The sequence below is a fragment of the Carlito syrichta genome, unplaced genomic scaffold (genome assembly GCF_000164805.1).
Source record: "Carlito syrichta isolate Samal-C Ts95f unplaced genomic scaffold, Tarsius_syrichta-2.0.1 Scaffold303985, whole genome shotgun sequence".
Classification (NCBI taxonomy): domain Eukaryota; kingdom Metazoa; phylum Chordata; class Mammalia; order Primates; family Tarsiidae; genus Carlito; species Carlito syrichta.
This window is the reverse complement of record NW_007248081.1, coordinates 276,270-303,117: the sequence shown is the minus strand read 5'-3', so window position 1 is coordinate 303,117 and position 26,848 is coordinate 276,270. Positions and strand designations below refer to the sequence as shown.

The 26,848-nt window shown below is 35.9% G+C and overlaps 1 protein-coding gene across 5 annotated transcripts in view; it reads left to right on the top strand.

Moving 5' to 3' along the window:
* Nucleotides 1-26,848, top strand: part of DIAPH3 (diaphanous related formin 3) — a 398,317-nt gene that overhangs the window by 170,216 nt on the left and 201,253 nt on the right. For 4 of the 5 annotated variants that reach the window (XM_008059267.1, XM_008059270.1, XM_008059269.1 and 1 more), the window contains 4 exons: nt 4,415-4,489; nt 4,578-4,647; nt 9,274-9,410; nt 11,692-11,797. In XM_008059267.1, the coding sequence (XP_008057458.1) occupies nt 4,415-4,489; nt 4,578-4,647; nt 9,274-9,410; nt 11,692-11,797 (388 nt within the window). Of the gene's footprint in view, nt 1-4,414; nt 4,490-4,577; nt 4,648-7,042; nt 7,202-9,273; nt 9,411-11,691; nt 11,798-26,848 lie in introns of those variants that run through there. The other variant, XM_008059271.1, reaches the window with a different exon arrangement.

Here is a 26,848-nt window from a genome sequence, read left to right as displayed (position 1 = left end):
GTCCTTTCAAGGTCAGAGAATATATTTGATTCAATTTTGTGTTTTTCATACCTAGTGCAACATCAGAGACACAGTGAGCCCTTAATAAATGTTGACTGACTTCATTAATGAACTTGTGAATTTTAGTAGCAATGAAACATCACCATTTGGGTAGTAGTCAGCCAGGTCCTAAAGTGTGATGCAGGAGGACTCCAGATCTATCATCTTTGGGATAAATATGGATAAATAACAGTTCTGAAATTGGCATTGATGCTTCTAGTTTGAAGTTGGGACAGGCTTAGTAATGGTGGATAAAATGTGTCATCTCTTTGTGTTTGTTTTACATACATAATAGGCATAGACCTGGATATTGGCAAATGTAGCTGTTTTTTCTAAGTGACCCTAACCTGTCTTTGCATGTCCCTTTCCTTATGGAAAGGATTCAGTTTCCTTTCTAAAACCATTTATTGAGTGCTCAGTCTATCTCAGTGCTGGAATAAATAATAAGAAATGGTCCCTTTCTTCAAGGAGTATGCATCAGGTAAGGTTACCCTTGTGACCTGGTAGGTTCATTGACTCTGATAATTCATGATGCATTTGTCTTTCTCTTTGTGAGCGCACATCTGGGAAGAGAGGTAATAAGTTTGAAACAAAGGGTAGAATGGTTGGTCTTGGGGAAACTTACTTGATAGTGCTTTGTTCCTTTTGGCCAGGAGGTAAATCGGAAACCTGATTATTGCCTTTATTTCTCAACGAGGTGACTGACTATATTTGCTGCATAAAACCAAAAAAATTTCAGCTATCACTTTATACGCTTTTTATTTCTTCCTGTGTCTCTGGAAGCAAAACTGAGTTTCAAAGCCTAAGCTGCTTTTGAACATTTAAAGGTGGCTTAACCACTGTAATTCTAGACATCTATTCTCCCTCTCCTTTGGAAATTTTTATTATCTCTTCTTTTCTCCTACATTGAGACACCTACTAGGAAGTGCTAAATGGTAATATATTTAGAAGTTTTCTTTTAGGCAATTAAAAGAGAGTTGGATATTTCTTGTTACAGAATTTTAAAAGAGATTTTTGTGTTAAATTAGTATTTAGCATAGTACATTTTGCTGTTTTAAAGCAATTTTTTCTAATACAAATGTCATACTGATCTCTATGTCATTTCTATTCATGAAGAAGAAACATTTGCACAGTGCCTATTCATCCATGAATGCAGTTTTTAGTTAAACCACATAATACCTGATAGTAGTATGCTGACGGGCACGGAGCAAATAGTGCAGATTTTGTTTCTTGAAGATTGATCATTTATAGATTCGTCGATAATTTTTTTTCCAGGTTGCTTCTTACACTGATGATGAGAAATTTTTCACTTTTGTGGAAAGCTATGAATTTCAATAAACCTCTGTCAAGACCACAGACTTACCTACTCAATATCACTTTTTATCTTGAACATTTTTTCCAGAAGTGATATCTGTGCCCCTATTTAAAAATGATATTGCTGAAAATAGTAATGGTAGGAGTGAAACACTTGCACGTATGGGTATGTGACTGACAACTTGTTAATACGGAAGTATGTTGGCCTTGCAAATTTTTAAGAAAACAGACTTTTATGCATATTTATTTTTTGTATTAATATTACCTTTTCAATAAGTAACTTTCAATTAGTTTTCTTTTGATGTTTAAATATTAAGTTGCTTCTTTGGTTGTCAAGTATTTTAGCTTTCTCTGCCTTTAACCTGTCTCACTTTTCTTGTTTTTGATAATGTTTTATGAAATGTAAAGTATATCCTGGTTTTCAGAAAGCTGTTGCCTACCTTGCTCTGATTTTATTGTTGTTGAAAAATTCCCTCAATAAATTAAAAAATTATAATATAATATATAAAGTGATTTGGTTTAATGCCTCTTTACATGCAACTTTAATAAGTTTCATTTTATAGAGAATCAGCTCATATGTAATATGCATGAGTGGGCATGCATTTCATTTTAATTATTCATATTCTATAGTTTAGAAGAGAATTATGTAGTGGGTTTAGAAATAGTTGATTTCAGACCTTCTGTGGGTCTCACTATTCTAGTTATAATTGTGTTGGGGTAATAAATTTTCAATAGCTATTTTTTAAATATTAATTACTCACATTAGAGAATTTACTGATTTACATTGATTTGTGTACCTCCTAAATTTTATAGTGGATCACAATATAAGCATATTAAATGTAACAAAGTCTTTTTGTTATGTTAACATAATTTAAAATTAATTTGTACATTTTGATGTAAGGCAGTTTTATAAATAATAACTTTATTTTCCATGATGATTAAAGGTGATATCAGTATGAATAATCCGAAACCATTTATATTAGCTTTAGAGTATCTTTATGGGCATACTTTTGTTTATAGTGATAGTTGAAAATTCACTTTCAACACAGTGTGGAAGACCTGCTGTGAAGTATAAACAGAACAGGGCCTGGTAAACAGAGGCTCACTCCTTGCATCCCAAGGTCAGCCTAAGCAGAACTCTCAAATTATACTTATGTGTTTTATTTCAAGAGTCTCTGCTGCACGTAAAATCAGAATAAATACAGAATAGGATGTCACCAATTAAGTGGGATGCTGTCTGTGTTTTTATGAAACATAAAAGCAAGATTTGAAATGCCTGCAGGTAACCTGTCTGTTGCTGACGTGAAGAGTAAACCTTCATTTTTGAGGTAGCATCCTGATTTGAAACAGCAGCTTCTGTTTGTTTCCTTACCTCAACTGTGATAGTAAATCTCCTGTCTTTTACAGGGAATTGTGTTCCTATTTAAGTGCCTTTTAAAATTGGTTATTCCATAACTTTCATTGGAAAGAGGAGATGAGTAAAATATTGTCTGGAAGACTGCCAATCTAAATGGCAAATTTCTTTGTTTTCTTTTTTGTAAAATCAGAAATTCTGTTTATTTACAGGTAGTCCCATTGTGATCATAACACTGTGAAAATAAATAAGATGGATTTTAAACAATGTTTGTATATTTTATGTAAATAGGTTACATTTGAATTTTACTCTCTTGTTTTCACTGGAAATGTTATTTTTGTATCTCAAGTAAAAAAAACCTAGCATTTTTCTGGTATATGAGTTAAGCTTGTTATTCTTTAAAGTGTTTTGTTTTTGATTATTTCAAGTTTTTTTTTGAGTTGGAGCCTAACTCTGTCACCCAGGCTGGAATGCAGTGGCATAGTCCACACTACCACAGCCTCGACCTGTTGGACTCAGTTGATCTTTCTGCCTCAGGCTTCCGAGTGGCTAGGACTACAGGTGTGTGCCACCACACCTGGCTAAATTTTTAAAATCTTTTTTAGAGATGAAATCTTGCCATGTTTCCCAGACTGGTCTTGAATTCTTGGGCTCAGGCAATCCTCCTGTCTTGGCCTCCCAAACTGCTGGGATTACATGTGTGAGCCATCATACCTGGCCATGAAGTTTGTTTTTAACGTCTTATTGTTGAAATACCACATATACATAAAATCACATAAACAAACACATGCATATAAAGAAATATGTACATACGTCATACAAAGAAATATACATTCACACATATCTTTTTCTTTGCCCTTTTTTTTTTTTGAGACAGATGATTACCCTTATATTATTTACTGACCTAGTTTCCAAATCTCCACTGAAAAACAGTAGTCATTTTGATCAAGGTAATTTCTGTGTCATTAAGACATGTTATTGTATAGTGACAGTGATACCCTGGTTTTATGAAGTACTGTGATTGAATCCGTGGGTTTATGGAAAAGGTGTGGTTTGATCAAGATAGAAATACTCATTAAAAACTAGTGATGGTGCTTTTTTTTTTTTAACGTTGAAAGGAAATTCTTAGCATTTATAGCAATACATTTTGTGGCTTGAGCAGTTCTCCTAAAGCATCCTTTTTGCACTATTTTAATTAATTTTTGTTTTTATGTCGACCTGAATCTTCCTTCCTAGATCTTTACTTGCCTAGTTTCTGCTCTTTGGAATAGTCCAAAATGGGACTTCTCCAGGGGATTGCTGTTACATGTTTTACAAGCCAGCTCTGGGGGTGGGGGGGCGGGGGGGATGAGTGAGGGAGCTCTGATTGTAGCGTTTGCCAATCTCTGTCAAGATGTTCACCATAGCTACCAACATGATGTCTCTGAAGAGGGAGCATGGAAGAGGTAGACCCAGGCAGCTCTCACAAGCCAGTGTGAGCCGAGCTTAGCACTCTGTTGGCCTATCTCATCTTTGTTCCTCCTTTCACTAAGATTATGAATTATGAACAATTTTGATAAATGGTGTCATTAGTTTTTAGTTATGATTTTAAACATAACATGTATAATGTGCTTGTGGTTATATAGTGTGTTATTGTGATCACCAAAATTTGAATAGTGACTCAGTGTATAACTACTTTTTTTTGTTTTGTTTTTTCTTGCTTTTCAGTTGGGTGGAAAGCTTCGGACGTGAGGGGCTTGGATTATTACTAGACATTTTGGAAAAACTGATCAGTGGACAAGTGTATGTATTGCTAATAATTATTTTCAACTAAGGCTTATTTGTTTGTCTAGTTATAATTTCAACACTGATATCTTTTATGTCAATGCAGCCAAGAAAAAATTGTAAAGAAAAATCAACACAAAGTCATACAGTGTCTAAAAGCCTTGATGAATACACAGGTATGTACACGGGTAACTAGTATTTGTTCATTGCCAATTTGTAATATATGATTTTCACTTACACTAAAGGGATGATATATTACTCTGATGTACATGATGGAACAAATAATGAGTTTTATAGAATTATAGTTTCAACCGTCTTGCAACAGAAGAAACTTGGGAATGAATGGGATTCTCTTCTAGTGCTTAACTCATGTATGGGTTCATTCTCTCTCTCTCTCTCTCTCTCTCTCTCTCTCTCTCTCTCTCTCTTTCTCTCTCTCTCTCTGTCTCCTCTGCTTCCTCCCTTCCTCTCCTGCTTTCCCTCCTTCTTCCCTCCCTGTCTTCTTTATTTTTGTCCTCCTCTCCTCTCTTTTCTCTTTAACTTTCAAAAGTACACTATTAGTCAGCTTTAAATTCACAACTGTTAAATTATAGTCTGCAATAATAATACTTTGGTAATAATACTTATTACAAAAGATTAAAGTTAAACAAATTTGGTTCTTATATTCTAGAAATTTAAAATCTATAGGGAAATTAATGTAAACAGATATGAGCAGGTTCCAGAAATGGAGTAATGATGCTTAACCCAAGTAATACTGAGCCCAAGTATTATGGAGGATCTGCAGAATTTGCATATTTAAAGAGGTTTTCATTAGAGAGGGGAGAAATCCTTTAAGCCCTTTATTGAAGTTAGATTTTATCTGGCATTATTTCTTTCTTGCTTATATACTATTAATTGCAGAAGTTAATATTATCCCATGCCATTTCTTTAGCTCCAACATGTAAACACATCTAACACATGATGTGCAAAGTATTAAGTGTTTGAACTGCTCTTAGACAGCAAGGGAGGAAATTTTACCTTTGGTGGTATGATGATTTTTGTTGTATAGTAAAATCATCTGTATCTTTCTGATTAATTTTTATAAATAATATTTTGTTTTACTCTTATTTTAAAAAAAACTTTTATAGGCCAAACACTTATGTACTAGTACTTAAATGATTAGCATTTATTTTGTACTTCTTTTTATTAAATGTGGCAAACATGTATATTTTCTAATCATTTTTGTCTTATTGAGTTATTTATGTATTTTAGGCATTTTCTGGAGCTAAGTTTTCTATTTTTTAACCATTGAAATATTTTTTTCCTCCTTGCCTCCTCCAATCAGATATGTTTTTCAAGGAAAATATCTAGTGTAGAAATCACAATTTCTTCCTATACTGAATCCCTGTTCTTTGATATTAGATTTTAGATATATTAAGTTGCTTTTTATATAATCTGTTTTAAGAATAAATGAGTGAAAGGATCAGATTGCTGCTGGAGAGAGGTTTTTTCCTCTATCAGCACAAAGAACATAAAAATAGTTTAGAAGGCCTTTTCAAAAGTGAGAGTACAGAAGTTGGAAATTTCATTGGTGATGGAAAGGCTTAGAGTAGAGAAAACCTAGGAATGTTTTTTGTAAGCCAAAGGGGCATTTGGATAATAATTTGTATTCTAGAAGACTATCATGTTTAAAATCAGGTGATATATAGAAGATAATATTCTTACTTGGTTTGAGAATGAATTGGAGGAGTACACTTTATATGATAAGAAATAAAATATTTTTTTATATTAACAAATTTGTTGCTTATAATTTTATATGTGGAGCTGTAGTATATTACCATTTGTGTTTGATATTGTGATCTATACTACTGAGAATAACAAAGTTAATTTAAGTTACTGATACTTAGTATTATTATAGTATCTGGACTCTAAACTTAGTGATATGTGAAATTTTAGGTAAAGTTTTTTTTGCCTCCAAGATTGGTTGATGGTTTTCCTAATTTTTATTTTATTGTATCTGTAAGTACAAAATTTGTTTAATCTCACTATGCAGTCTTTACTAAACTTCATTGAATGATGAAAAATTTTAAGAGACAAAAATGTGGTGCCTTGTTACCATTAATTAATTATATAATTAAAGAGCAAATTTGGTAACATCATATGAAAGTGAATTTCCTGCAATATTAAATTGGACTAAAAGTATTTTTTTAAATGGAAGAAGATTTTAATTACTTAGGAGGAAGAAAATAAAAGATAGTAAGGGTGAGAAGTTTAACATATTTAACTTTAAGAGTAATTAGAACAAAGGCTTCCTTTTGGTCAGTTAGCTCTGTGACTGTCGCTTTGAAGACTGTACCCAAGTGAAGGTGTCTTGTTCCTGAAGCCAGCTTCCTACCCACATTATCTCTGCTACTAGGATATTCACTCACTGTGGATAGTTGCTGGGCACCAGTCTTCCTGTAGCATGGCTCAGATGGTAGATATCCTACATCAGGATTTAGGGTTTTAGCTTTCCTTGACCCAAAACAACATCTTCAATGGCCCAAAATTCCATCTATTAGGTAATAATAGGCCTTATGTAAAATGCAAACAGAACTTGGCATTGGTCCTCAGTTTAGAACAGGCCAGTTATCACATTACTCAGAGCAGGTCCTTGGTATTCAGGAAAGATACATTTTAGGCCATCCAAAATTTGTCGCATCTCTCTAACCTATGATAGCCTTCATTAAATGTGTTTTAATGCTAGCACTGGTAAGTCGACTATTTTTCACACAGAGTCAACAGTTTTTGTTTTGCTGTTGTTTTTAAATAATTGAATGAGAGTAATTTTATTCAAGTAAGTAGCAATTCTGTATTTAGTTATAGACATTGAGTAGTGATAATCTGGCCTCATTTAGTCTTAAAATGACCTTGACATATTTTTGCATTAGCAAAATCAGAGAATGCTGCCTGAATGGACCTTTGTGTTTGTGAGGGGGGGTCACAGTGAAATTCGTGATTGCTTATATTTCACCCTCTACACACAGTGGTTTAGGGCCAGAGGACTTGGCAGAGAAGTAGGTTCGTATCACTTGGAAGAAGTCATTATGAGTCATTTTGAATGACTGGAAGAGTCCCAGATTCTGGTTCTGCAGGACCAGGTGGATGGGAGATGAAGGGGAAATGCTAGAGGCAAACTTAGTCTTCAGGTGTTAGGACAGAGCCAGCTCTTTGGTATTTGGTAATCATTGACTGACTTTCTGAATCGAATCTATGTGGTCATTTTGTATACCACTGACAATTCCCTAGAATGATTATCAAGATATAGAGTAGTTTTTGGCCCTGTGCTCACCTTTTTGTTATTTTTCCACTTGTGTAACAGCCCAGGGTATCACAAAAGTTAGCATTTCCTGACTGTTTAGCTGTCTTGTTGTAAACTTTTTCTGAACACCAACAAGACAGAGACATCTCTCCAATAGTCATATTCTGGGACCCTTGGCCCCTTGGCCTCTCTGCTTGTAGTGCTCCAATGTGTTCCTTAAAGAGGGGTTTAAAGAAAATACAGTATGTTAGCACAACGTGAAAGCTTCTTTGCATAAGTGCCATTTATAAGATAGGACCATTTTAAATAAGATTTCATAACAACTCATTTGGGTCTAAGCTTGTTATAGATTCAACTTCAATGTTTATAAGTAGTGCTAATTTTGAGTTTAGTCCATAGTTCATTGATCTGTAATTGGGAGTAAGGCCCTTTTTAGTGCTTGGTAGTAACTCTGACTTACTGATTTCTCACTGTTTAGAAGGGTCCTCTGAGATGCATGCTAGGAAAATAGTACTGTTTTATTGCTTCTGTTCATCCCTGTGTTTTGATAGTTATCGTTCATAGATATGCCATTAACATAACTCCTTATCTTCTAATTGGATTTGACATCCTGGTAGTAGTAAACAAGCTTTATCCTTATCCCAATCATCCCATTTTTATAACAGCTGCATTGTTTTCCTGATGATAAATGTCATTGTGATTAGAATACATTTGCTCATTAGGGCAGTTTCCACATGGTCTGCACAAACCATCCCCTTTACATTTTGCCCATTTGGGAACTAAGTGCTATAATAATATCTGGAATAATATCTGGACCTGTGCTGTATAATATGGTAGCCACCTGTGGCTTCTGAACACTTGGAATGTGGCTGGTTTGAATTGAGTTGTGTTCCAGAATAAAATATACTGTGATTATCAAAATTTATAAGAAAAAAAAATGAAATATCATCCATAAATGTTTTATATTGGTTACATATTGATATGATAATACCTTGGCTATATTGGGTTAATTTTATTGAAAATAGTCTTACTTGTTGCTTGAAAATTTAAAATTATTCATGTGGGTCACATTGTATTTCTCTTGGACAGTGCTGATCTATGTGTTTAATTGTGGTAATGTGTCTCTAACCACCTTCCTTTCCAGGAAAATGGTCTTCATGACATCAGTATCTGGTTCAGTATCTGGCTGTTTGTTTTGTATATTTCCCTTGGAAATCCCATATTTCTCACTGTTTCTCCCTTTCTCCGTCTGGCTACTTACCTCTCTTAATAATAATTAGCCATAATGTTGTAAAATTACCTTTGAGAGATTATCTGTATTTGGTTTAGATTCATAGTTCTTGACATAAAGTGAATGACTATGAATTTTTCGGGTGTTCCATGGTCTTTATATTTTTAAACTGTAATAAGTGTAAAATTGTATTTTCTTGCACATTTATTCTCGAATAACTATATTTCCTTATGAGCATGACTTTTCCAAGTAACTTCTAACATTTAACTTCTTATTTTGAAAATATTATAGTATGGCTTGGAAAGAATTATGAGTGAAGAGAGGAGTCTTTTCTTATTGGCCAGAGCAATGGATCCCAAGCTTCCCAATATGATGACAGACGTGGTTAAACTTCTCTCTGCGGTGTGCATTGTAGGGGAAGAAAGCATGTAAGTCTTCTCAACTTATCTATAATTATACAGTAATTATACCATCAAAATTATTATGTTAGATTCATTTAACATTTCTTCTATTTTAGACTAGAATTTACCTTAAATAACTAAATGTTGAGGTATATAGTAAAGCAACTGATTTAGATTTTTATTGGCTGAATAGAAATATTTGTTAGTAATTATTTTTATTAATTGCTATATTAGTTATATGCTAAAATGTTTCTATGAAAAATGCATTAAATTGTTCTTTTTTTTTTTTTTGAGTTGGAATCTTACTTCGTTGCCCAGGCTGGAGTGCAGTGGCACACTCATGGCCACCCCAGCGTTAACTGTTGGGCTCTGGGAATCCTTTTGCTCAGCCTTCCAAGTAGCCGCAACTACAGATGCATGCTATCATGCCTGGCTAAGTTTTGACTTATTGTAGAGACAAGGTCTCACCAAGTTGCTCAGGCTGGTCTCGAACTTGCAAGCTCAGACATTCCACTTGCTTCGGCCTCTCACAGTGCTGGAATTACAGGCTGAGCCACCAAACCCAGCATAAACTGTTTTTAACTCAAACACTAAACAAAAATTCTAAACGAAGTCCTTGAAAAATAGACACATGGTTTTGTTTCTTGTCTGATTTTTTTTTCCTGGATAGAATTATTTCAAACTCTAGGTCATGTTTTTTCCTTGTAGAAGCAAATGTGCTACTATTTGAAAATCTGTATGTAAGGCAGATTTAGAAAGTGATGTATGTAGTAGTACTTTACGTGTTGAGGGTACAAAGTCCTTGACATTGCATAACTAAAGCTATAAAGACCTTAACTACATTTGTTAGTACCGTACCTAAAAGACCATTTACATACATGTTAAAGATAATTACAAAGATAAACTTTTAATTTTTCTTTAAAGAAGATTTGGATTTTAATTATAAGAAAGCACTTAAGAATTATTTAAAGTGCCCTTTAAAAAAGATAAAGATGTAAAAACTGAACAACCCAAAAAACTAGCTGAAATATTCCCCCATGTAGGGTAGGCAGATCCTCTTGCATTCATGTGAAATTGGCCCTGTGACCATTTTGCTGGAGCTGGTGGTACTGAGCAGGCTCTGTTTGAGGGCTCTGCTTGGCGAGTCAGAGGCACCACTCAGGCCTACAGTGTGGTGCTGTAAATAGAAGAGGCTAGGTTGTACTCAGCTGCAGCTCTGAAGGCTGGCATTCCATACTCATCCTTCTCCAGGTTAAGAAGGCCCTGTATATATTCTGGTGTACAAATTCAAGAGTGCGTTTCATGGTGATACAGTTGATACTTTCTGAGCCTCTTCCTCTCTTCTTCACTTTCCTTCTCCTCATTGCCTCTTCCTGTTTTCTCCCTTCTTGTCTCTTCCTTCTCCCTTCTCTTGGACTCTTCCTTTTTCTTCCTTTTCCTTCTTCCTTCTCTTGGACTCTTCCTTTTTCTTCCCTATCCCTTTTTTCTTCTTTTGTTTCTTCTTTCCCCTTTCCTTTACCTTTTCTTTCTTTATTATCTTCTTTTATCTTTTTCTTCTCCTTTTGTTCCTCCTTCCTTTTTCATATTACTTTGATTGTTTCTTGACTTCAGAATGGGTATCAAAATGCTGTAAATAACACTTAGGACTGCATGCCTATGTCCAGAAACTGAGCTTCTACAGTATGTGAGACACTGTTAACACTGCTATTCTTTAAAAGAAGAGGCAGTATATTTCTTGCATAATTATTCTATTTATATTTGAATATTTAGTACATCACACTACTGTATATTTTTAGCTGTCACAACTTTGTTTACTTAAACTTATGTGGCATTAGAGTACAGTGGTTAAGAGCATTTATATGGTGCTTACTAGATGGACTGACTGGTTTAGATCCTTGCTCTACCATTTAGTAGACAGAAGACTTCGGACAAGCTGCTTAATCTTTTTCTGCCTTTGTTTCCTAATTTATAATATGGATTAATAATAGTGCCTACCTCAAAAAGTTGCTACATACTTTAAAGTGAGTTGGTATTTATAAAGTTGTCCAAATGGTGCTTCATGTATAGTAAACATGACAAAAATGTTTGATTAATAAATAGCTTTACCAGGTTATTATCAGAGATAAATGACTTAAAATATAACATGCTTAGAACAATGTTTGAAATATGTTTTGTACTCAGTAAGCTACTTCTAACACATACTGACTGCCTAGAAGTATTGACTTCAGTAGGATAAAGCAATTGATTCTATGGCATTTGTGCTATTTGTTACTTGCAATTTAATTAATAGATTCAAAATTTCCAATAGCCTTGAAGAAGTTTTAGAAGCTTTAACTTCAGCTGCTGAAGAGAGAAAAATTGACAGATTTTTTTCTATTGTGGAAGGGCTTCGGCACAATTCAGTCCAACTTCAAGTAAGTTTTATGTATATAAAATTGATTTTTAAGTGACATACTATACATATTGTTTTTTAATATTTTAACTGTTTTGTGACTGACTTATATATAAACGTTATGTTATGAAGTTCTGAATGCCATTGGATATCTTTTACAACATTTTTAATGAATTTATAGAATTCCAATTTGTATTATGTTGAAATTTATCTTGGCAGGCAACTATGGTTATTTCCTTAGGTTACTTTTCTAGCAGTAGAATTACTAGATTACTCTATATGATTGACCCATAGTCTTATGAACTGTTTATTCTGTTAGTTTTACTTTGATTATAATTTTTAGGGCCTCTCATTGTTTTAATTTTCATAATTGAAAAGTTGAGAGTTTATATGTGCAATAAGGAAACCCAAGGTTATAGATATATTCAAAAATACTTCTGAAAAGTCACATTTAGACTTAAACATTTTAGTATCCAAGCTGAATAACTAATATTCCTTTATTTTGTCCTTTAAAAAAAGATGAGGTTTTTATTGGTTTGGTTATTGTTATGATCTCTGTTAATCAAACTTGAGCATCTTTTAAAAAAGTATTAATACTTGATTCTCACTTCCATACTTTTAAAATTTAATTGGCATGGTTGACCTCCAGCCTTTAAACTTTAATTGACCTGGACATTGGGAGATTTAAAGAGATCATCAGGTGACTCTAATGTGCAGCAAAGCTTGGAAACCAATGTGCTAATAGATAAGAAGTAAATCTGTTTCACATTTAATAAAAGTAAAAAGTTTTGGTTTATGGTAGCACGCGCCGTAGTTCCGGCTACCTGGAAGGCTGAGATGGAAGGATCGCTGGAGCTCAGCAGGTCGAGGCTGGGGTGGCCGGGAGTGGCCACTGCACTCCAGTCTGGGAGACAGAGTGAGACTCCAACTAAAAAAAAAAAATTTTTTTTTTTTTTTTTTAAAGTTCTAGGTAGCCTTGGCCATTTTGTTTCTGGATATGATAGGAATAGAAAAACCAAACATTACGTTTAAAAAGTAAAAAGGAAACCTATGGTATTTGAAGAATAATCAGAATATCATAGAAACTGTGGAAGCACTAAATTTATTATGACGTTTGGGAACAGCTAGTGAGCAACCCTGTATTTGTTTCTCTTGGAGTGGACAGGATTGGAGATTTCACTAGGTAGTCCCTATTGTGTGGTTCCTGCTAGAGCCTCTGGAGAAGATCCCCTTGTTACTCATTTGGGCTTGTCAAAGGACCTTGGATTCTGGGTCTGGGATGTGCTCTCCACTTCTGACCTTGAGCCTGTCCTGAGTTGCAAGGTGTGCAAGGGTCTTTTACTTCATGTATTGTTTTCCCCTCCTACTTTTCCCCTCCTCCTCCATCTCTTTTTCTCTTTGTTTTCTTCTGTTTCTTCTCTTTACCTCTTCTCTCAGCTACCCTTTCCTTTTTCTCCTTTTCTTTTGCTTCCCATCTCTTTTTCTTTCCTGTCTTCTATTTCCCCTTGTCTAGTTGGTCTATAGTTACCTGGTGCTTTAGTGAGTTTCTTTTACGTCTGGCCCCAGGCTTCTTATTCCCCACAAAATTTATCAACACTAAACCTAAAGAAAACTTTGTAGAGAAAAATTGAACATTATTTTATCTTATTTTTTTTGCAACTTTGCATGAATCTATAATTATTTCAGAGTAAGAATTTTTAAAAATCTAAATAAAGCCCAGTCCCCATCATTTTGTTTATAACAGTATTCCTTTACTTGAGGTTTTAAACTGAGGAAAGAGCCCAGGGATGGCTTGTTAAAAACAAAGCCCAGTTTTGTAAATGACATGATCTACTCATTAATTGTAAAGTTTTGACTATTGCAACCTTATAATCCTCAGTTACTTGGCTTAGTAAATTTGTTTTGGCTATCAGACATTAAGGTAACTGTGTCTGATCTTAATTTTTAAATGATTACTAGTTAAGTAGAATAATATGAACTTGAAGGCAAACCATAGTAATTGTAAAAATTGGAGAGTACATTACTTTTTTTTAATGAGCAGTTATTCTAATTTTACTGAAGGTGCTATTGTGTAGAAAAATCACATTTCTATAGTTATGGTAAATTTATATTTATTCAGTAAATATCTGTAGAAAGAAAGAGAATTAAAAATTTGGAATTTTATAGGTTACTATTCTGTAGAAGATATTAAGACTAAAAGAAGTTTTAATGGCTCAGCCTGCAATCCCGCGCCTTTGGGAGGCTGAGGTGAGTGGATTGCCTGAGCCCGTGGGTTCGAGACCCACCTGGGCAGCAAGACCTCATCTCTACAATAAACCAAAAAATCAGCCGGGCGTGGTAGCGCATGCCTGTAATTCCGGCTACTTGGAAGGCTGAGGCGGAAGGATCGCCGGAGCCCAGCAGGTCGAGGCTGTGGTGGCCGGGAGTGGCCATTGCACTCCAGTCTGGGTGACAGAGTGAGACTCCATCTCAAAAAACAAAAACAAACAAAAACACAAAACGAAACCAAAAAAACCTGTTTATTTAATGATTTGAAACAGTTTTGAAGTGATTTCTTTTTTAATGGCTTTATTTCTATTAAACTAACACCATAAAATTTTCCCATTGAAAGTGTACAACTCAGTGCTTTTTGTATATTCACAAAATTGTACAACCTTTATCACAGTCAATTTTAGAACATTTTTATCACCTCAAAAAGAATGACTTACCCCTTACTATAACTCTACAATTCCTGATTCGTTCTAGCCAGAAACAACCACTAATCTACTTCCTATCTCTGTGGATTTGCATATTCCAGACATTTCACATAAATGCAATATGCAGTTCTTTGTGACTGACTTCTTCATTTAGCATAATATTTTCTTTTTCTTTTTTTGGGTTCAGTGTCTCACTCTGTCGCCCTGGCTGGAATGCAGTGGCACAGTCATGGCTCACCGCAGCCTCGACTTCCTGAGCTTAGGCAATCCTGCCTCAGTCTCCTTTGTAGCTGGGCTACACGCACATGCTATCATGACTGGCTGATTTTCTAATTTTTTTGTAGAGATATCCAAGCTGGTCTTGAACTTTGCGGCCCAAGCAATCTTCCTGCCTCAGCCCCTTAAAATGCTGGGAGAGCAGGCATGAGCACTGCACCCAGCCTAGCGTAATATTTTCAAGATTCATTCATGTTGGAATATGTATTAGCATGCATTTTGTGTTGCTTGCATAATCGTTAATTGCATGTGTTTACTATATTTTGTTTATGAGCTATCAATTGATAGATACCCCCCGTTTTTTGGCTATTATGAAGAATACTGCTATGAACATTTGTGCAGATGATTTCTTTTTTAACTACTACTAATTTGTGGTATTTAGTATTAAGTGAATAGAATAGGTGGGGAAGATGAGGGGGCTTGCAGTAACATTTTCCTTTGATAGTAGTAGAAGTGGAACCCTAAAAACTGGAATTATCTTTTGGAGGGCATACCCCTTGTAATACACTCAGAATTTGTTCCTCTGGATTAAACAGTCAAAGTTTTTATCTGGAAGTTTTGAGAAGGTTGCATCATGATTTGTGGAAGAAATGTCCCAAGTTTTGACAAACAGGTAACTGGTTCTTCCACCATGGTAACGCATCTGCCCATACTGTGCTGAGTGTTCAGCAGTTTTTACCAAAAATAGCATGACCCGCCCTCCCTATTCACCCAATCCCCCCTTGAGCGACTTTGTTTGTTTCCCTGGTTGAAAAAAATCCTCAAAGGGAAACATTTTGCCAGTGTGGAAGAAGTGAAACAAACAATGGCAGAAGCACTAAGAGGCATCAGCACCGACAAGTTCAAAAACTGTTCTGAGCCTCTGGAAAAAGGGTCTGGATAGGTGTATTTCATCAAATGGAAAGTTCTTTGATGATGACTGAAGATTAAACATGTCAGAATGAATACACAATTCTTTAGATAAATTTTGTTCTTTTTGGGTCTCCTCTCGTATTTGAGTTAGTTTTTGAGAAATGTTTGCCAAGATATAGGTGGCTGACTATACGTACTTTTATGAAACCAACTGCTATGATTGTTATTAGATTTTCTGTTGTAGTTAACTGTGTTGTTAATTTTTGGATGTCCTAAAAATACTAAAATAAATTTCTTGATATAGTTCTTGAAGCATAAGTTTAATCAAGAAGTGAAAAGGTTTTTTTTTTTTAAGTATTATTTAAATTTCTTTCTTATTTTCTGATATGTTCAGGTTAAATTTCCATGCTCTTGCTCAAGGATAGACAATGCAAAGAGTTGTATTTTCCCTGTTCAACCATTTTAATGTGGGTTTTACTCCTTATTAAAGACTTCTCACTATTATTAAGCCTAATGTGTGAAATAGCTAGAAGGTGGCAAGCTTAGGTTAACAGCAGAGTATACCATTTTCTAGATTGTTACCTTAGGCAAAAAAAAAGTAAAGTATTTTTTCTGGGGATTGCTGATTATGTTCTATTTTCTTTAAAATTGTTCAAGTAATACTGTAGTAATATCTAAAAACACTTTTTTCATGAACTTTTCCTAAATTATCCACAAAAAAGTATATTTTAGAACTAACTGGTTATCAGTTTTCCCATAAAGCTACTTCTCTAAGTGCCCATTTTATTCCATTAGCTATATAATTTTCATTTATTAAAATACACTAATCTGGGTGATATTAGAAAATCACCAAGTTAAAAATAAAACATGTTTGTTGCTGAAATGAAACCAATTGTTTGCTTTTAAATTGAAGAAAATGGGGGAGAGTAAAACAAAAGAAAAACTTCATTGTTCTTTTATTGCAAAGTATTTTTATAACAAAGTACTTTTAAAAGGAGAATTGTTAGATTTTTGTGATTGGTCATAATGATGAAGACAATTTATTATGATTATGATAGAATTTAGCATACTTTTATTCAACTGATACAGTAAGAGAATGAAAAACTGTGTACCTGAAATAGCTTCAAATAAAGTTATCCGCAGGCCTTAGAGAATCTTATCAGGGGAAAAAAAGTACTAAAATAAATATGGGACCAAAAATAAGCATATATTACATTTCTCAAATATATCAGACAGGGTTTTTCAGCTGTAAGTGACATAATCCTCTCTAGGTAATTTAAGCAGAAGATTCTTTTGGTTACCTTACAGAATTTTTGGGAGGTCCAGGGTATCATACAGGGTAGTATATAGTCAGAAGTAATGCAGAAGAAATCTCACCCCATATCAGAGCAGTGTTCTCATGGGAACACCACTCTCAACACTATTCTGGACAGCACTTGAGAACTAGGGGCAGATAGTAGACCTGTCACAGTTGCCCTAGGAGAGCCAAGTCCTTCCTCACAGAGTTCAGTCTTCATGTGTGTGATTGTCCCCTCAATGTTGGCCAGTTCTTAGTAAAAAGGATTGGAGTAAGTATGGGCTAAGAATCCCGTTTCTGCTACCCTTTTATTTTTTCCGTTATGCAATCATTTCTCTCCTTTTTCTTTTCCTTCTTCTTTGTGAATTTTAAAAGTCTTTGCTTGTCAGAACTGTACTTTGCTAGGGCACCCAAAGCATTATCTAGAGTCCACAGAGTTTGTAGAAACCCTTGTTGGTGGTCATAGGGCTGATCGAATTGTGGTGTGTTTTGTGAGGAAAGGAATCTAAAAGTAGGAATCCTGGAGTTTTGGGTGGATATTTGGCTTCTGTGTATGTCCTTTTCTTGTGGTTTCTCCCTGCTCCAGTACCCATGGACTTGTGGCTGGGAGTATCAAAAATGTGTTGGGTCTGAGATTTTCTGTCACTTATAACTTGACTTGTCAGTCTGCCACAGTTTTATGGGTGCTGTCGGAAGACATGTACTCCTATGTCAAAAACAAAGGGCTTTATTGTATAAATAATATACAGCAGTCCAAATACCAGCTTTGTATCTGCCCCAGTGTCCATAAGCTTGATGCTAATTGTGTGATGTGAAGAAGGCAGTGGGCTATATTTTAGGAGAGGAACCCTGAGCTTAAGGAATACAACTCTTACATCAGAGGCAGCAAGTACTCTAATTGGTCTGATTGATATATGGTCATGAAATTTGTTCAGTTTCTCTCATAGCACATTAATAAGGCCAGTGGTCAGCAGGAATCCAGGCAGCAGTATGGCGCCTGTCTGAAATATTGGCCTCAGCTCTACCTTCAATATCTCAGATCCAGTCAACTGAACAAATCCTATAAACCAGTAAACCATCAGAATCTACCTTAAAATACCAGGCCGCTTTCTCCTTACATTTTTTGATTAATCTTTCTACTTGACTTGAGGTATTAATTCAGATACCAAATGATGTGTTAGTGATTGCACAGACTTCCCATTGTTCAGCAATGAGGAAGTCCAGAGTAGTTCTTTCACCCATAACAATCCTGGCCAGTGAGTTGGAGCTGACCTGAGTGCCTTCCAAGGCTGATGTGATGTCACTGATCAGTTCACCTAAAATTACGGGCAAATTTCTTATTTCAGTTTCTAATTGGGTAGCTCTTGTTGTAGGGATAACTGTCTTCAGGGTGCACATAGTGAGTCAGTTTTTATTCTAGGAATCACCCCAGAGTAACTAAGGGGTAGCTTCAATTTGGAGAGATCTTCGAAGTTGCCTGAGGATTTGCATGATGTATTGGTAGTGTTTCTTTAAACACTTGAACTTCTTTCATGATTGCCTGTAAGGTGCAAGTCATGGTGTTTTTGGAGAGAGAGGCAAGTTAATACCTGCCTTCCACAGAATTTGCATAGTCATGAAAGGTGCACACGATGCTCCTAGACGGAAAGTATTTATTGCTGTTGGGATCTCTAAAATGGGACCTTTATTAATTCAGGGCCTTCAAGGTAACAAGGTTTTTAGTAGGACTTTTCAGCCAGCTGATAAGCTTTCTAATTTTTGATTCAGAAAATGATGAAGTCTAGTCCTTGTTTCTGGAGGGACTCTCTGCAGACAGTCCAGTCTGTCTTTTGTCTATGCCACTCTTTCAACCCACAGGATGACTGAGCTACACTTATGTGGGTTGAGATAGGGCAGACATTCAGAGATAGGAAAAGATGTTTTGCATTCAGGGTACTTCTTAGTGAGGTTTAGGTAATGACAATCAGATCATGACAGAGCTCTCTGTGGAAGTTACCAGGTTGTGCACCAGAAGAGGAGCTTTGATCTTAGAGAACTCAAACCTTACATAATGAACTGAAAGCAGGTCACTCTTGGCTCCATAGTAGGTATTGTTTTTATTATGCTGGACATGAAGCACACCTGCTCTTTGCTTTAAAGGGAGATACTGTTTCTGTTTTCCAAGGTTGTTTGGTATACACATATCCTTGAAAAGATCATCTGGAACAAAGACCACCAACACCTTTATTTGCAGTACAAGTGGAAATGTGAAAGACCAGAGGAACACTGTCTGGCAGCAGAGAGCAGACAATTAAACCTCCCAGTGTTACCTTCTTGGCTGCTTTTTTTTCAGTCTGGTGCTTTTAATGTTGTTCCTGTATGGTCATTGTACCTTAGATGCACGTTGAATGAAATGAAGCCTTCTTCATTAATTTTGGATCATGTACTACTACAGAGTATTTTCCCTACATTAGTTACTGAATAAAGGAAAAACATATTTTCCATAGTTTCGGAATCCAGCAAATATTAATAAGAGAAAAGATGAGGAAGCTTGTTTCAGAGAGGGGCAAAATTATTGCTTGCTTGTCTTTGATAGTTTGATGAGAACCTATAGCGTTTTTAGTTTCTGAGCCTGCCAACTTTAAATATACTTAAATCCTTTTATTTAACTTCCTCCAGGCTTTTTAAAGTTTGATTTTAGCATACTCTTTAGATGCTTATAGTATATGTTGTGCTTTGGGAACCTATGGTTTTTACTATCATATATTAAATAACTTGGATCTTGTAATTTCTTTGCCCACTGATGAAGTACATAACCATTGTTCTCTTTAGATTTTGAAAAAAACTGTGGTAAAATGTACGTAATGTAAAGTTTGCCATTTTAACCCTTTTACACATATAGTTCAATGACATTAAGTACATTCACATTGTTGTGAAACCATTGTATCTTTAGGCTTCTTAATCTATATGATAACATTAGTGTAATAATGGACAGGATAGCAGATGATTAGTATGTGTTTCTAGGATTCTGGTGGTAGATATGTCTTCCAAAAAGCAAAAGTAAGGAATATAATCTAAGCCTTTGCTGTCTCTGGAACCTTTACTAGAGGAAACTGTGTACCAGACTTATTCAGATATCTGGTATGCACATGGTCTTTACTTGTATCTCATGATAACGTATGAATGTGACAGGGAGTCGTCACATATAAAGAACAATAAGAACAATGAAACTTTTATTAGATACTTTAAAAAGTAAGAAATTTGATTAAGCATCAGTTATAGTACTTAGGAATCAGACAGTTTGAATAGAATACTCTTGGTGAAACTTGCCTTGTGAGGTTGTTTGTCTGGGTTCTCTGAGAAGCAAAAGGTTTGATGTGCAAGGGACTAAGAAATGCCTGTGAGGGAACTGGAGAAGGAGTTGGGGAAGGGTTGGAGAACTGCCAGACTCCACGCAGATCTGACTGAGGGGTGAGAGAGAGAGAGAGAGAGAGCGAGAGAGAGAAGGAATGAAGGCTGGGAAATAGTGTCTCAGCCTGCTCTGCAGTTCTAGGAGAGCTTGACAATGCCACTGGAGAATCCTTGCATGAAAGTCAGATATGTCCGGATAAGAGACCTCATCTCTACAATAAATCAAAAAATCAGCCAGGCGTGGTAGCGCATGCCTGTAATTACGGGTACTTGGAAGACTGAGGCGGAAGGATCGCCGGAGCCCAGCAGGTCGAGGCTGCGGTGGCCGGGAGCGGCCTCTGCACTCCAGTCTGGGTGACAGAGTGAGACTCCAACTCAAAAAAAAAAAAAAAAGTTAAAATCAGTAGGAAAAAACCTTCTTAAATGAGTTATTATCATTGTACTCTGAAATTTGTCCTTGGATAATAATCAGACAAATATGCCATTGAGTACTTATATTGGAACAAATCAGAGATTAAATGTCTATCTAGATGTAACCAAGTTTATTCGCTTTGGTTGACTTTGCTTCTGCCTTTATGATCAAAATTCACCTAAGTTTTATTTTGTTCAAGAATAAGTAAAGGTCTCTCTATAATGGACAGTCATATCTTGATGTACTTCTTTTGTTTTAAGTCTTTTTCTCTTCCACCCCATCACTGTTAACCAGGCTATTTTAAGTTTTAAATAAATTGTTCTCGCACTTAATGAAAAACCAAATGAAGACTACAAAATATTAGTAAAGGATTTAGTTTCAGGATTGCTGTTGGGTATACTAGAAGGATGCAGAGACCAGTTTGTCTTAATACCTCTCTGTTTTAACTACTACTTTTAAAGAGGTTTACATGAATGGAACTAGTTTATAAGTACAAATCTATTAAAACATCAAATATATTAAAATGATTGACAAATAGTATATTATGCTAACAGACATGAAATAAACAGCTAAATCTTATTCTAATATGAACTCATTGCCGTATGGAACATATCCAGATGTAAGCTACTGTTTAACATTATCTAGAATTTACTGCCAGTTCTCTGAGTCTACATAATAAATGTTTACATTTATGTACAGTACGAACTAGAAAGATTACGAATGTCTTAATGGTAACTGCAAGTTTCATATTTAACCTATGATTTAGTTAATTATTCAGTGACTACTGTGCATTGGACTATGCTAGATATTGGAATTATGAATAAAATACATGTCTGCCCTTTAGAAGCTTATACTCAAGAATTTTTAATTTTATTTTAAAGATGTGGGGTACAATTCAGCGTTAGGTATACAAATGTTCATTATGCAGGTATTCTTGTTGATGAGGTGTGCCCCTCCTTCCCCTGGCAGTTTCCCTTAACTGCTAATTTCACCCCCCCCCCTACTCCCCTGGCATTTTCCTACTACTGCCAATCCTTTTCTTATAGTATTGTGATAGTTGTTCAGGGTCTGCTTATGAATGAGAACCTATGGTACTCTGTTCTTTGTTTCTGTAATAGGTCACTGATATACTCAAGAATTTAAAGCTATCTAATATTTCATTTGAAAATTTCAATACTGGCAGTTTCAAATAAATGCATGAGGGGGACATTGAGGAAATTAATGATGTTTCACAAGGACTGTCTAAATAAATATTTTTAAAATCCAAGTTTGTTCTTTAGTGTTCCTATTCATGTAAGCCGCAGTCAAATTTTGAGTCTTGTGATTTATTTCACTGAGTTTGTAGGGGTATATGCAGTTACTTCAATGCCTGTGTATAGAATTTAAACACTTTTTCTTTATTTACACTGGAAGCAAAAATATTTCTCTACAAGCATCGTTTACTCATTTTAATTTGTTAAATGTGACACTCGATTGTGCAGAGAGAGACAGATGATTTCTGCTGTGGGGTAGAGAAGATGAATAGCAGTCTAAACTGTATCTTCCAGGCCCAGAAAATAAGTATTCGCAGATTCCAATAGACTTTTAAAGTATTTTACTGTTAGTTGTTTTCATTCTGGATTTAGCTCCTGAAGCTGATATGTTTTTACAGTGTAGCAGACCCATCATTTTATTTATAAAAACATCTACTTATATCCAGATGAACATGTTGACCTAAGAGTAAACTTTCTAAAGAGTACTTTTATTGTTTGTCAGACAACTTTCTAAATCTTGTCAGCACAATTATGTAGAAGTCAGCTGCTCTGGTGGCTCTTGAAACAAATTGGATGGTCCTTGTGGAGGTGGCTCAGGCATCAAACCTGTTTATTGTGCCTTGAATTTTGTTTGTCCAAAAAGGTTAAGAAGCCAAAGGTTAGAAAACACAATCCCACTACTGGGTATCTACCCAAAGGGAAAGAAATCAATCTTTCTTTTTTTTTTTTGAGTTGGAGTCTCACTCTGTCGCCCTGACTGGAGTGCAGTGGCACGCTCCCGGCCACCGCAGCCTCAACCTGCTGGGCTCCGGCGATTCTTCCGCCTCAGCCTTCCAAGTAACTGGAACTATAGGCGCACGCTACCACAGCCGGCTAATTTTTTGATTTACTGTAGAGATGAGGTCTTGCCTGCCCTGGCGGCTCTCGAACCTGCAGGCTCAGGCAATCCACTCACCTCCACCTCCCAAAGCGCGGGATTACAGGCTGAGCCACCAAATCCGAGAAATCAGTCTTTCAAAGGGATACCTTTAAACATGTGAATAAAGAAATCAGTCTTTCAAGGGGATACCTTTATTCGCATGTTTATGGCAGTACTATTCACTATAGCAAAGATAAGGAACCAATCTATGTGTTTATCAATGCATGAATGAATAAAGAATGTGATATATATGCTCAATGGAATACTACTCAGCCAAAAAAAAAAGAATGAAATTGCCTCATTTACAGCAAGATGGCTGGAATTGGAGACCATAATCTTAAGTGAAATAAGCCAAGCACAGAAAGGCGAATACCACATGTTCTTACTTATATATGGGAGCTAAAATATTTGATCACATGGAGTAGAAAGTTGACAGATAGATAACCAAGACTGGGAAGGGTGAGCAGGGGAAGGATGATGAGGGGAGTGTTAAAGGGTACAAACATATGGTAAGATAGAAGGAATAAATTTATTGTTTGATGGCAGAATATGATGATATACTTAACCAAAATGTATTATACTTGGGTGATAGACACCCTAAATACTTTGACTTGATCACCACACATTATATAAATTTGTACAGATTAAAACAAAACACTTAAAATATTTTTTTCTTATATTTGTGTTGAGCACAGTAATAGATGGCAGTAAATTGCACCCTACAGGAATTGTAGGTGTTGTGTATTCACATATAGAGAAAACTTCTTGGCTGAGCTCGGTGGCTCAGCCCGTAATCCCAGCACTTTGGGAGGCTGAGGCGAGTGGATTGCCTGAGCCCACTGGTAAGAGACCTGCCCGGGCAACTTGGCGAGACCTCATCTCTACAATAAATCAAAAACTAGCCGAGCATGGTAGCACACACCTGTAGTTCCGGCTATTTGGAAGACTGAGGTGGAAAGATCGTCGGAGCCCAGCAGGTCGAGGCTGCGGTGGCTGGGAGTGTGCCGCTACACTCCAATCTGGGCGACAGAGTGAGACTCCAACTCAAAAAAAAAAAAAAAAAGAGAAACCTTCTTGGTTTCTTTTCTCTTTTTTTAATTATTATTTTTATTTTAAAGATGTGAGGTACAATTCAGTGTTTGGTACATAAGTGGTCATCGTGCAGGTAAAGTTTGGAAACCTTTATAGGTGTTATATACTCCCTGCCCCATGGCTGTGTTCCACTACTGCTGCTCCCTTTCTTATAGTATTATGATAAATGATCAGGGTCTGCTTATGAGTGAGTACATATAGTACTCATATCTTTGTTTCTGTGATAAATCACTGAGTATTGTAGCCTCTAAGTTTATCAAAGTTGCTGTGTAATCCATAATTTTGTGTTTCTTTATGACTATGTAATGTTCCATCCTGTATATTTTCTTTTTATTCATTTATTTTTTAATTTTAACTTTTTGAGTCGGAGTCTCACTCTGTGACCCAGGCTGGAGTGCATGGCATGCTCACGGCCGCCACAGCCTTGACTTGCTGGGCTCAGGTGATCCTTCTAAGTAACTGGAACTACAGGCACGCGCTGCCACACCTGGCTAATTTTTTGATTTATTGTAGAGATGAGGTCTTGTCAAGTCGCCCAGGCTGGTCTCAAACACGTGGGCCCAGGCAATACTCTTACCTCAGCCTCCCAAAGCGCTGGAATTATAGGTGTGAGCCACCACGCCTGGCCTCATTATGTATATTTTCAAGGGCAGGAAGCTACTTTGCTGATTCAGTGTCATGGGTAGTGGCCTGGTCCTCTGACTTGCTGTTAACCTCTTTTTAATTGTAGTGATTTTCCTTTGCTCGTTTTCCTTGTTCTTTAGTTGGCCGTTGACTGTCTTTGTCCTGCATATTGAATAGTTGATACTTCTGTTTATAGTTATCTTGTTGTCCCCTGTTATGTCTTTATTGCTGACATTTGTCCCACTATTTGTCATTACCCTTTTGGCTGTTCACTTTCCTGATCTTAGGCTATGAGGGCTTTGCTCAGTCCTTGTATCATTCTTTTAATCTATTGCTGTCCTCAGGGGAATTCTCAACTATCCTAAATCTTAGATAGACACACACACCCACACACCCCTCCAGCTAGAAGTTATATTAAAAATATATTTTCTCATATAAGGTCCTTTTTGGTATTTGGGGCAAGAGTAACAAAATGAGCTTGTAGTATTTGATTTTTAAAGCATTAGAACTAAATTCGCGATCTGTAACATCCAGAGATAAGTGTCTTTACATAGACTTATTTAAACCAAAGATCAAGGAGCAGTATTTCTAGTGTATAAGAATGCATTTGGAACAAAGATAATATTTTGGAGCCAACTTTAATTGCTTTTGTTTACTGGTTGCATATGGTACCTGTGAGAACCTATGTTTTTCCACTGGAAACAGTAACTTTTTGAACTGTCCTTTCAACATTGTTTTCACTATGCCAAATGCAGTGGTAATTGATTAGCTCTTATCTTATTTGACACAGTTGTTAACTGTCTCCATGTTGAGACCTTTTCCCATACTTCCAGTGATACCAGAATTGCCTTGTTTTTCTTCTGTGTCACCGATGGCTTTTTACTTTTTTAAAACTTATTTCTCAAATCTACAAATTGAAACCTACAGTTGAACGTCCCAGTCACTTCTTAAACTTCTTCTTTTCTCTATTCTCCAGGTGATTCTATCTGATATCTTGGTTTTTACATACTATTGTTATGGTAATATCTATTTTTGAACTGGATTCTCCTATGTCTAATTTCTTTCTCAACTTTTTTTTTAAAATTTGGATCACTAACAGATATTTCCAACTTAATAGCTTCTGAACTGAAGTTCTAATCTTTCTTCCCAAGCCTGTTTGTTCTATGGTTTTTTTCCTCAGTAAATTACAGTTTCATCTTTTAACGTACCCCAGTTAAAAATCTTGGAGTCTTGACTTCTCTTTCACTCATGGGATTTTCTTTCTTTTTTTAGCTGTATTTCTAGCACTAACAACACTCTCTATTGCATAGTAGGTACCAATAAATAGGTCTCAAAGGGATGAAACGTGTGAGCCCATAACAGAAGACAAACTGCAGCCTCTTGCCCAAAGATAGAACCTTTAATTCACAAGGTGCTCCCAGGAGGACAGGAGCTCCTTCTTTTCTTACTCTCATCAGCTCCAGTGGGAGGTTGCTTTCATCATGGCAGAAACAATTTCTAATAATATAATGCAAAGTAATAGAGATTATATGCTACTTTTTGGGAACATCAAGCAGCATGGAGATGATTTCTTCATGATGATCATAATCTTATTTCTCATTTTTTGAGTGTCTGTGAATACCCCCAGTTGACACAAGGTATAGATGCTCAATAACTGTTTTTTTAATATTAATGAATGGTTTTAATGTATATCTCAATCTCAGGATTTTCAAAGTGGGATTTATCATGCTCTCTCCTAAAACTTGTTGCTCTCCTTGCATTTTATATCTCTTAGTGGCATCTGGCTATTGAACAGCAAAGTGGGTGGTCTCTTATAAATGCTTTTCTTCTACTCCAACCCCATGTTCATCTAACCATCACATTCTATCAGTTTGCCTTATTTATATTTCACTGGTTATTCAGGCCCTCCTCATTGCTTACCAAAGTTACTTCTACCATAGCTTTAAAAACATTTTTTTGAGTCGGGGACTCACTCTGTCACCCAGGTTGGAGTGCAGTGGCATGCTTGCAACTACTGCACCTTCAACCTGTTGGGCTCGGGAGATCCTTCTGCCTCAACTTTCCAAATAGCTGGAACTACAGATGTAAGCCACCATACAGCTATTTAAAAAAAAAATTATTGTGGAGATGAAGTCTCACCAAGTTGCCCAACTGGTCAAATCCCTTGACTCAGGCATCCTCTCGCCTACCAGAGTAGGTTTGATCTACCACGTCAGCTACAATAGCTTCTTTTTTGTTTGTTTTTTTTGTTTTTTTTTTTTT